The 12,005-nt window shown below is 42.5% G+C and overlaps 1 protein-coding gene across 1 annotated transcript in view; it reads left to right on the top strand.

The window, feature by feature from the left end:
* Positions 1-12,005, top strand: part of Nup107 (nucleoporin 107) — a 44,469-nt gene that overhangs the window by 13,242 nt on the left and 19,222 nt on the right. The window contains exons 8-17 of the mRNA XM_041668695.1: positions 89-137; positions 2,440-2,511; positions 2,893-2,981; positions 5,553-5,631; positions 7,846-7,959; positions 8,833-8,926; positions 9,062-9,138; positions 10,507-10,566; positions 11,146-11,291; positions 11,400-11,448. Of these exons, the coding sequence (XP_041524629.1) occupies positions 89-137; positions 2,440-2,511; positions 2,893-2,981; positions 5,553-5,631; positions 7,846-7,959; positions 8,833-8,926; positions 9,062-9,138; positions 10,507-10,566; positions 11,146-11,291; positions 11,400-11,448 (829 nt within the window). The remainder of the gene's footprint in view (positions 1-88; positions 138-2,439; positions 2,512-2,892; positions 2,982-5,552; positions 5,632-7,845; positions 7,960-8,832; positions 8,927-9,061; positions 9,139-10,506; positions 10,567-11,145; positions 11,292-11,399; positions 11,449-12,005) is intronic.

The following is a 12,005-nucleotide window of genomic DNA, read 5'->3' as shown; positions in this document are numbered from 1 at the left end:
CTGCCTAGTAGAGTGTGGAACAGCTTAAAAGGCAATTTCATACAGATGTGTAAAATAAAGCTTTTTCATTTTGTGTCATTTTCCCCAGAGACAGAATACAGTCTTCATTAGAAGAGGAAAATATGTTTGCAGTTGCTGTAAGTTTCCCATTAATTTTTTTTCCATTAGGGGTGCTTACAGTTAGATGATTGGATTTTCAACCCTCCTTTTGCATTTCCCATTTTAAAAAATTTACAAGTATGTAAAAGACACTCAAAGTAATCAAATATTCATATTTGTGAATAAGGTAGAAGTTCTTTTTTATCCCTTTACTTCTTTAACGTTATAACTTGGTTTGTGTCGTCGTATGTGCGTAATTATAATCAAGCTACTCATGTATAATTTGGTTTGTTTTTTTGTTTTGCTTTTTTGAGACAAGGTCTAGATGGCCTCAAAGTCACCATCCTGTTGTTGGGATTTTAGGTGTGCACCACCACACCACATAGCCTTTATTGTTTAAATTTAGTTACTTCTTTATTAGTGAGCATTTTTGAGACAGTCTCCAAAGTATAAGCTGGCATAGTACTGTCTGTGGGGGACCTTGAACCTTGGTCTTCAGCTCAGAACTGCTGGGATCACAGGGAGCCCTGCAGCCCCAGCAGCCCCAGCAGCCCCAGCAGCCCCAGGCCTTACACATGCTCGGCAAGCGCCCTCCCCGTGGCGCTGCATCGCATCCCAGCCCACAGTTCTCTTGTTTGCTTTTGAAAATTTGTTAATAATAAATGTGTATGATACTTCTAATAATTTTATATGGGGCTATTTTTTCTGTCCCTTAACCTCTTATTTTTATTTGTATATAAAGATATAAATGTATCATAACTGTTTGAGATATTTTACTTCTCTAGAGGAAAATATCTCATTTTAATATGTGAGTTCTCAGTCACTGGGGAGAGGGAAGTTTTGTTTGCTAATAGTTTGAATGGGGACTGGATATGGTTTTGGTTTTTTGGTATGTTTAGGGATCAGATCTGCTGCTGCTGTCCCTCTACCTACCCCAGAGCTACAGCCCCAGCCTCTGTTTTTGTTTTTACTTTTGAGATAAAGTATAGTTATTGTAGCTCAGGCTACAAATATTTTAAACTATTTTATAATTTTATGCATTTTTGCCTGTATACTTATACTTATACTTATACTACGTGTGCCTGGGGATTCCCTGAAACTGGCATTATGGACAGTGATGAGCCACCATGTAGGAACTGCTGAGCCATCTCTCCAGACCCTGTATTCTAAATTTTAAAGCAAGTATTGTTATTTATCAGGCATATAGTTTAACCAACTAACCTATTGCATTGGTGTCATCATTTTCTTTCAATTAAAAAATTATTTTGAGATTTATTTTTATTTTGTGGATTTGCCTACCATATATCTGTGTCCCACCTGTGTGTCTGGTGCCTGCTGAGGTCAGAAGAGGGTGTTGGATTCCCCTGGAACTGGGGTTAGGTTGTGAGCCCCATGTGGAGGCTGGGAATTGAACCCCAGTCCTCGGCAAGAGCAGCAGGTTCTCTTAACTGCCGAGGCACCTCTCCAGCCTCTGACTTTCTTTTAGTCAGGCTTTACTGTGCAGCGTAGGCTTTGTACCCTGATCCTTCTGCCACAGCTCCTGCGTATCTGGACCGCAGGGAGTCGGTTTCCACAGCCTTGGGTAGCGCTTAGGTTTTATTACCTGTTAACTTCAGCTGCTCTAAATGAAAATACTTGAAAGTTCTGAAATACTCGTTTTCTGATATGGAGACATGACTACAGTCAGCTCTTCATATAATTTGAGGAGGGGAGCTGTTTTGTAAGCTTGGATAGCCTTGAATTCTCGACTAGCCTCCTGCTTCCGCCTCCTGGCTGCTGAGATCATAGCGTGCTTCAGAGTGACCAGCAACCTTTCTTCTCTCTGTGTGTGCACGTCTGTGCATGCTTCTCTAAAATACCATGTCCCAGTCAGAGACAGGACTTTAAATTTTCAAGTATAACTAAATTTTCAGGTAAAAAGTAAACAGTGTATAGTTTAATTTTTTTTTTTTATAAATAACTTAGGGAGCCAGAAGGTGGTGATGCAACCCTCAGGAGTCAGAGGAATGCAGATCTCTGAGTTGAAAGCCAGCCTGGTCTACAGATCAGATTCTAAGATAGCAGGGCTACCCTGAGAAACCCTGTCTTGAAAAACCTAAATAAATAAATAAAATAAAAGTGTTATATATATATATATTACATATAAAGTCAGGCATGGTGATTCATGCCTTTAATACAGCACTTGGGAGACAGAAGCAGTCAGATCTCCACAGTGAGCTCCAGGTCTGAGAACGAAAGGAAAGTCCTGTGGAGTGGAGGTAAATGACCTATTTGTAGCTGACCCGGTCTGAAGTCTTGCGCACCCTCCTCTCTCCCCTCCTTTAACTGTTTCTGTCCCAGGCTGTCAACGCCAGCGAGAAGACAGTTGTGGAAGCGCTGTTTCAGAGGGACTCCCTGGTCCGACAGAGTCAGGTGTGCTCTTCAATTATTTCTTTAAAGAAACATGGAGGAAAGGCAATGACATACGGAGTACTGCAGTGTTGTTTCTTAACTTACCTCTTTTTTTTAATATCCTTTCTACATGATTTTTTTTAGATGTAATTAAAAGAAATTTGGGATACTGGTCTACAACTTTTAAATAACAACCTTTGTGTTTTCAGGGACAGACTATTAAAAATAGCATTATTCCTATAGGAAAAAATACTATCATTGGATGTTTATCTTTAAAAGTGAAAATGGTGGTTGGGAAAAGCTATTATTTGATACCAAAACTTCAGATTAAGGGTGGAAGTACTATTAAAACATATTTTAGAGTTAAAATGATCTTTATTTATTTTTTTGTTTCTTTCGTAGCTCGTGGTAGATTGGTTAGAAAGTATTGCCAAAGATGAAATTGGAGAATTTTCTGATAATATTGAGTTTTATGCAAAATCAGTATATTGGTGAGTAACTAAGTGTTTAGATTTAAGAACATTTTTTATGCCAGATGTTGTAGCACATGCCTTGATCCTTTCAGAGGCAGAGGCAGATGGGTTGCTGAGTTTGAGTTCAGCCTGGTCTACAGGGGGAGTTCCAGGACAGCCAGAGCTACACAGTGAGACTCTTTCTCAAAAAAAAAAGAAAGAAAAAGAGCAAATAAAAAAAAAAAATAAAACCAAACCAACATCAAAAAGAATGATTTTTATTCTTTGACAATTTCATCTATGTACTGAGAATCGGAGGAAATAAGACCTTTGGGGAAATTGTTAATAAAACTTAATGAATAAGCCAGGCATAGTGGCACATGCCATTAATCCCAGCACTCGGGAGGCAGAGGCAGGTGGATTCTGTGAGTTTGAGGCCAGCCTGTTTCCAGGCCAGCCAGGGCTACATAATGAAACCCTAACTTAGGGGAAAATTAATGAATGGAAGATAGTAATGAGTCCTATCTTTGGGCAGACCGGGCAAGAGACTTCAGAGATAGAGGAAACCTGTAGTCCTAGCTGCTTGAGATGCTCAAGCAAAGGACCTGAGCCCCAGAGTTAAGGCCAGCCTGGCCAGCATAGCAAATGCCTGTCTGAAGAAAGGAGGGAGGAAGGACAAAAGAAGGAAAGAGATCAAAGGGAAAAAATCCAGTGTACACATATTCTAAATAAGAACAGCACAAAATTCCTGAAAAAGTAAAGTGTTTGCATAAAAGAGGGAAGTCTCTGAATTCAAGGTCAGACTGGGCTACTGAAATTCCCTCTTAAAAACAGAGAGAAGAAATAGTTCAGTAATTGTTTTTTCTGAAAGAGAAGTTGAGAGGAGGGTAAATTTACCTGATAAAGACTTTTACAACTTTTTTCGTGAGCTGGTCTCAATTTCTTTTTTTTTTTTAAATCTTTTTTTAAATATTTATTTATTTACTTATTTATTTATTTATTTATTTATTTATTATATATACAATATTCTGTCTGTATGCCTGAAGGCCAGAGGAGGGCGCCAGACCTCTTTACAGATGGTTGTGAGCCACCATGTGGTTGCTGGGAATTGAACTCAGGACCTTTGGAAGAGCAGGCAATGCTCTTAACCACTGAGCCATCTCTCCAGCCCCTGGTCTCAATTTCTTAAAGCTTTAGTGATACAGAACCTAAACAGGCCCCTAAACTTAAGAGATCCTTTGGTTTTTACCAAGGCATCACAACTGAGGAGCTGGATTGTGTTAACAAACTGCAGAAAAACATGTTCAAAAAGAATCACTTTGCATTGTGCCAGCCATAAATTTAACAAAGGTTATAGTTCTGAATTTAAAAGCAATTCAAGATGCTTTAGATGGAAAACAGGAAGATATTATTCTAATTTGGTATTAATAAGTGTTTCATGAAAACTTTTTCATCAAAATTGAAAACCTCCGGGCTAGAGAGATGGTTCAGAGGTTAAGAGCACTGGCTGCTCTTCCAGAGGTCCCGAGTTCAGTTCCAGCGACCATATGGTGGCTCACAGTCACCATAAGATCTGGTGCCCTCTTCGGCCATGCAGGCATACATGTGGGCAAAACACTGTATACACCATAAATAAGTCTTCAGGAAAAAAGATTGGAAACCTCTCATTTAAACACACAATGGATGTGGTAGTGCATGCCTTTAATTCCAACATATGAGAGGCAGTGGCAGAGGCAGACAGATTTCTATGAGTTTAAAACCAGCCTGGCCTACACAATGAACTCTGGGCCATTCAAGGCTGCATAGTGAGACCCTGTCTCAATAGAAAGAGAGAGACTATTAATAAGTGCGGATCCAGAGGGATGACTCTGATCAGAAGTCAGAGCGCATGTGCTCTTTCAGAACACCTGAGTTAATCTCTACCCATGTTGGGTGGTGTCTTAGGGTTTCTGTTGCTGTGAAGAGATGCCATGACCACAGAAACTCTTAGAGAAGAGAACATTTAATTGAGGTGGCAGCTTACCGTTTTAGAGGTCCATTTTCTGCATGGCGGAGAGCATGGAAGACATAGTGCTGGAGAGGTAGCTGAGAATTCTACCTCTTGATCTGAAGGCAACAGGAAGTGGCTTGAGCACATCTGAGACCTCAAAGCTCCCCTCCACAGTGACACACTTCCTCCAACAAAACCACACCTCCTAATAGTGCCAATCCCTTTGGGGGCCACTTTCTTTCAAACCACCACAGATGACTTAAAACCACCTGTAACTCCAGTCCAAAGGTCTCTGATTTACATATGGTGTATATGCATAGATAAAGAAGTGAGAGCTGGTGGGCACACCAGCTGGGCTTCATGATGAGCTGCAGGTCACCCAGGGCTCCACAGATCACAGTGAAAGGACTTAGACGCACGCCTCAGAAGCAGGCTTTGATTCGCCGTCACTCATCAGACTGCCTTTCTGCGTTAAGGACTTGGTGCAGTTTTCTACATTTGTTGTATTTTTCTTGTTTTCAACACACAGGTGTACTTGGAGGCAGGGAAGTGGGGTTTGTTTTTGCTATCTACAAAAAAATTCAGTTTGCTCCTTTAGAAACTGATATTTCTTCTTCCAGGGAGAATACCCTCCACACCTTAAAACAACGGCAGCTACTGTCTTACATAGGAAGCGTCCGTCCTCTTGTCACTGAACTGGTGAGTTCCAGGTAGGGTGGCAGCCTGAGACGAAACCCCGTGACCAGAGCAGCTCGGGAGAATGGGTTTGACTTCCACATCCATATCACTGTTCATTAGAGGAAGTCAGGGCAGGATCCTGGAGGCAGGAGCTGATGCAGTGGCCATGGAGGGAGCTGCTTCCTGGCTTGCTCCCTTTGGCTTGTTCAGCCTGCTTTTTATAGAACCCAGGACCACCAGCCCAGGGGTGCCGCAATGTCTGGGTCCTCCCCCATCAGTCACTAATTAAGAAAATGCCCTACAACCGTGTCCTTTTTTTGGGGGAAGGGAGCCTCAGGACAGAGTTTCTCTGTAGTTTCTGTCCTGAAACTCACTCCATAGACCAGGCTGGCCTCAAACTCATAGAGATCCGCCTGTCTCTGCTTCCGGAGTGCTGGGAATAAAGGTGTGTGCCGCCACCGCCCGACCTACAGCTGTATCTTGTAGAGGCATTTTCTCAATTGAGGTTCCCACCTTTTGGATAACTCTAGTTTGTGTCTCAAATTGAGATAAAACTACCCAGAACAGGAAGTGTTCTTGGAAATGAAGGTTGTCTTTAAAGATAAATGATACCAATCTGGGCAGTGGTGGTGCACACCTTTGATTCCAGCACACGGGAGGCAGAGGCAGGCTGATCTCTGTGAGTTCAAGACCTGTATGGTCTACAGAGCTAGTTCCAGGACAGCCAGGATTGTTACACAGAGAAACCCCATCTTGAAAAAAACAGTGATATTTCCTAAGTGACATTAAAATGATTTTTGTTTGAAATTCATCGTGATTGTGTGTGCTGTTTGTTTACCGCTAAAGTCTATATTAATGCTAAATGTTCAAAAACACAAATCTTGTGATAAGTAGGAATACGTTTAGAAGTTTGTAGATTTTTGTTTGTTCGTAAATCTTTGTTTTATTTATGCATCTGTGTATCTGTGTGGGTTGTGTGACCTTGTGAGTGCATGTGCCTGCATGCCTGCAGAGACCAGGACAGCCACCTGGAGTTGTAGGCAGTTGTGAGATGCTCAGCCTGGGTGCTGGGAACCAAACTCGGGTTTCTTGAACAAAACAGAATTGCCAATGTACTGGTAAGCCATCTTTCCAGCTCTGTTTTTGGTTTGGGTTCCCCCCCCCCCCTTGAGACAGGATCTTTCTGTGGTTCAGGCTGACTTTGAACTCGAGGCCCCTCCCGATCTTTCTGAGTGTCCTGGGATATTTTTACTTGTTTATAGTAACTAATGTGTAGGGTTTTTTTTTGAAGGGGTGGATGTTGTATTTGTTTGGTTGTTTTGTTTTACACTACTGAGGATTGAGCCCATGTGCATACTGGGTAACCTCCCTACCACTGAGCTATGTCTCCAGCTCCGGTTATGCTTTATATGGGGGTAATCACAGGGAGTACTTAGTAACCGCGGGGAGCACTTAGTAATCCATCACAGAGAGCACTTAGTAATCCATCAGAGAGAGTACTTAGTAATCCATCACAGGGAGCACTTAGTAATCACAGGGAGTACTTAGTAATCCATCACAGGGAGCACTTAGTAATCACAGGGAGTACTTAGTAATCACAGGGAGCACTTAGTAATCACAGGGAGCACTTAGCAGTCCATCACAGGGAGCACTTAGTAATCCATCACAGGGAGCACTTAGTAATCACAAGGAGTACTTAGTAAGCTCTTGCCCTGTGTTCTTAGGAAGTTCATGCTTTCAGTCAGACTAGAGCTCTTTCTTCCTTCATGTTTGTCCATGCTCTAGGTCTCGTCTAAGGACAGTGATGGAATAAGCTCAGATAATATATAGTGTTAGCTGGCTGTACCGGGCTGGGATGGTGGTAGTCTGTGCTTGGTCACTAGGTAGGCATACACCATGTTGGGCCAATGAGGCTGGGGCAGCAGACAAAGGGGTCTATTAGGAAACCTTGTAACACTTAATTTCTTTATTAACTAGATTTTAAAGGAATTTATTTCTGTATGTAAGTACTATATAGCTTCATCATGTCATGATTTTAAAAGGTGTATGTAAATGTATACAGGGTCAGGGTTTTGTAGCCCAAATGCTACATTAGAGCCTTGAGTTTGATCCCTGGCACCATACTCATGACTCACTAAGGTATAAGCAAGTCAACAAACAAAAAATTTAAACGTATGTACGTTCCAAATATCTACAGTTAATGGCGAGGTTTTTGTTTTGTTTTGTTTTTTATAGGACCCTGATGCTCCCATTAGACAGAAAATGCCACTTGATGATCTGGATAGAGAAGATGAAGTTAGGTTACTCAAGTACCTTTTCACTCTGATCCGTGCTGGGATGACAGAAGAGGTGAGTCATGTGATTCTCTGCTTGCTCGGGTTCCAGCTGCCATGGACCTAAAGTTGGAAGAGTCCTCGTGGCCCCGGCTGTGCGTCCAGTGTGCTGTTTCTGCCTCCACGGGGCATGACCAGAAAAGCACATGGCTCTGAGGCTTGAGCAGTTCACTCTGGTTTCCAGAACTCTTAGCAGACTCTTCAACAAGCCAAGCTTTGCCTTACTCCGTTGCACTGCAGGCTCCGTTGGTTCTGCCATTTTTCCTTGGTTATGTTGAATTTAAGGAAATGTCAGTGGACTAATTGAGTGATAGCTCTCTTCTCATTATAGAGAAAGACATTTAAGGGTTTTTTTGGTTTTGTTTTGTTTTTGTTTTTCAAGATAGTTTAGAGTTTCTTGGCTGTCCTGGAACTCACTCTGTAGACCAGATTGGCCTCAAACTCATTTGCTTGCCTCTGCCTCCTGAGTACTTGGAATAAAGATGTGTGCCACCACTGCCCAGCTTACAGACTTTTTTATAATAATTTTGTATTCCAAAAATCAAGGTCATCAAATCTATTTTATTTATTTTAAATTCCATATTAGTGAGTGAATGCCCTAGTACCCTAGTAGCAAGGCTAAAATGAAGAAAGAAAGAAATTACTAGAAAACTAGGGGCTTGGGATAAGGCTCAGTTGATGAAGTGATTACCTCACATGTGTGAAGTCCTGGGTTCCCTGCTCCCTCAGCCCAGCCAAAACAAGAAAGGAAAGCCGCAGACAGATGCCATTACCGGTTGTGTTTGTCCACTTGGTAGCTAGTCTTGTGATGCTGGGTTTGCTTTATTAAAGAGCACGGTGCTTTTCACTTCCGTGCCAGTGGTGTCACTGTCCTCTTTTCTTTCCCAAGGCACAACGACTCTGTAAACGTTGTGGGCAAGCATGGCGAGCTGCCACACTGGAAGGCTGGAAGCTGTATCATGACCCTAATGTTAATGGAAGCGGTATGTTAGGTCTTCTGCGTGGGGTATGGAGGTATTCAGCTCAGTATGCCAGTCCTAGGGAATGGTAGCCTTTCTGTGTAGAAGTGGCTGACATGTTTCATTTTAAATGATGAATTTTCTTTAACTGTTTTGTAGGAACAGAACTAGAGCCTGTTGAAGGGAATCCATACAGACGAATTTGGAAGATTAGTTGCTGGAGAATGGCAGAAGATGTAAGATAATGAAATGTGCATTGAGACTCACTTTGACCCAGTTTATTAAACAAAGGTGTTCTGAGGAGCTGTGAAACGTTCAGTGTAACGTATGAGTAGGGTCTCTGTATTGGGAAAAGTTTTAGTCACGTTAGGACTAAACGGTGACGTAGCGGATTGTTCAGACACTAGGTGCTAAGAGTTAACATTGCTGAGAAGCATAAAGTATGGACTGGACCCTGTCAGCTTAGAGAAGACTGGGGGCTAAAGCTGAAAGCTGGCTTCCCAGAGGACGTCTCCATTAACTCTTTAAAACTTAATACATAGATTTGGGAGTGGAAACTCGAGGAAGGAGTTGGAGGTAAATACATAGGATGGGAAGTTGATGCGGGATAGAAAGTTCATAAAGGAAGTGCAGTGCCAGTGCTGTTGGGACATGATGAGCACATTCCTGAAGTCACCACAGACTACACGGTTGGTCAGGGAATCTCAGGCTTTAGGGGAGAATGGACTTACAAAAAATACATTAAAACGTCATTGGTGGTGAACAAAAATGAGAGCTGGAGAGATGGCTCCGCAGATGCTGGCACTTGCTGAGCAGGCTTGATGGCCCTTATTTGGTACCTGGAGCCTCCCTAGAAGTGGGAGAGGACCGACCTCCACACCTGTCGCACTATAGCATGTGCGACACACGCTCTCCACAGAATAATAACGGTGCCGTGGTAACCAGAGTTAATAAAAATAAATAAATATAGTAGTACAATAAACTGGGCACTTGCTTTGGGAAAGAACTGGAATTTGCATGTTGAATTGTGTTCAGAAGGCTGAGGGCAGGTGATTGAGAGCAGCGGCGTGGCAGTGCAGCCTGGCCTGATAGAACTGGACTCACAGAAGTGACTTCTTCACTGCTAAGGGCCTGCCCGTGATGGTAGTGGTAGCAGCAGAAAGGGAGTCTCCTGAGTGTCTCGTTTGATGGCAAGAAATCTTGAAATGCCATTGACAAAGCCCTTGAGAAGGAATGAAGTGAGGAGTGCAGCTTTCCTGGGATGGTTATACACTGATGGCCCCTGGCCAGCACAGGAGGGTTGGTACCCAGAAACTGGGAGCAACCCCTGCTTAGGTTCTGTGTAGATGAACATTTTATATAAATATGTAAAATGCCATCGGAGTCGGCTTTGCTTTCATTTGATGCTTAAATGTTTGGTTTTATTTTTCCTGACAATTTTGGAGTTAATTCATCAAACTAAACTGTCCTTCCTGCCTGCCCCCCTTGCTCTGTCACTGAAGCTTAGGGACTAAGTGACCAGGTTCAATCTAGAAGAATTACGTCGAAAACTAACATGCTGGGAAAAGGAATACTTTCCAATCCTTTTATTCATTGTCTTTTAGGAACTTTTTAATAAATATGAAAGAGCAATTTACGCCTCACTGAGCGGGAATCTCAAGCAGGTATGCACTGGTGTGATGCTCACCTTACTCTGAATGAACCACAGTAGTCTTGTAATTCACGTGGCAGACTGGAGCTGCTTTCTGTAGCAGCCGAGCCCGAGACGTCAGAAAGCAGGACAGTGACCACCTGCCTCCCATGTACGCGTGGTTTTCAGCTGTTTGTTTCTGTGCTTTTTTATTGTTTGCTTGTTTTTGTTGTTATTTTGCTTGATACGTAGTTTAGTCTAGCCTCACACGCTTTTGCTGTTTAGGTTTGTTTGAGTTTTGAGGCTAGGGTCATGCTCTGTAGACCAGGCTCCTCAGTGCTGGCATTATAGGCCTGCGCCTGGCTCTTACATGATTAAATAAATGAAGCCAGGCCGGGCGGTGCTGGCGCACGCCTTTAATCCCAGCACTGGGAGGCAGAGCCAGGTGATCTTTGACTTGAGGAGAAAGAGGGTTATTTGATGTAATTTTTTAATTCCATAGCGTTTTCTGTCATTAGAAGATTGTTTTAAAGTCTTTATCCGTGGATATAATTGATTTCCTTCTCTGTTTTGTTAATCGTGTCTGTGTTTCTGTTTTGAAATGGATGAAAAGCTTCTTCCTGTCTGTGACACCTGGGAAGACACAGTGTGGGCCTACTTCCGGGTGATGGTGGACAGCCTGGTTGAACAGGAGATTCGGACATCAGTGGTGACGCTGGATGAAACGGAAGAACTCCCTAGAGAGTACACGGAAGCGAAGTGAGTGTGGCAGCGTGATCTGGGTCAGGTGGTCCCACTGGCTCCGAAGCTCTACTCCAACACCTTACGTTACCATCTCTGTCCCTTTTTGTTTTTTCTCTTTTGAAGTTGGACCTTAGAAAAGGTTTTTGAAGAACTTCAAGCCACTGATAAAAAGGTACATGTTAATATAATGCTCTTACATGTAGTGTATGAAATTAATGTTATATGGTTGTGTGCTGTAGTTGAAAGGGGGAGAATTTGGAATTCTCCTTTCTCATCTTTTCTTCACTGTTATCAAAATAGGAGACCTTAAAAATAATGTTTATTGGATAGGGCCTGATAGCCCATGTTATAATACTAGCACTCAAAAGGCTGAGACAGGACAGCACCATGACTTTGAGGACTGATTGGGCTACATAGTGAGACCCTATCTCAAAACAAAAAGAAAAACACTTTCTTAGTTATTTTTTTCCTCATAACTAAAGTAGTGTATATATACTCGTAATAATCAAGCCATCCTGGTATCTGCTGGTATGACCTATGTGACTCCTCCCATCCCCCTGGTCTTTATCTCCTCAGACAGAAAACCACACCAGCACATACCCTCCCTGTACCTTTCTCCAGCCTCTCAGTTAGTGTAAGTGGTGCAGATGTGCAGCTCAGTGTTGGGTTTTCCAGGTCACCTTCCTCCATGCTTGCTTCCACTTAATGCTAATCTCCAAGTTACTTGCT

Source organism: Microtus oregoni, unplaced genomic scaffold (genome assembly GCF_018167655.1).
Source record: "Microtus oregoni isolate MIOR12 unplaced genomic scaffold, Mior012 000001F_ref0000356, whole genome shotgun sequence".
Classification (NCBI taxonomy): Eukaryota; Metazoa; Chordata; class Mammalia; order Rodentia; family Cricetidae; genus Microtus; species Microtus oregoni.
This window is presented reverse-complemented; position numbering and strand designations above follow the sequence as displayed.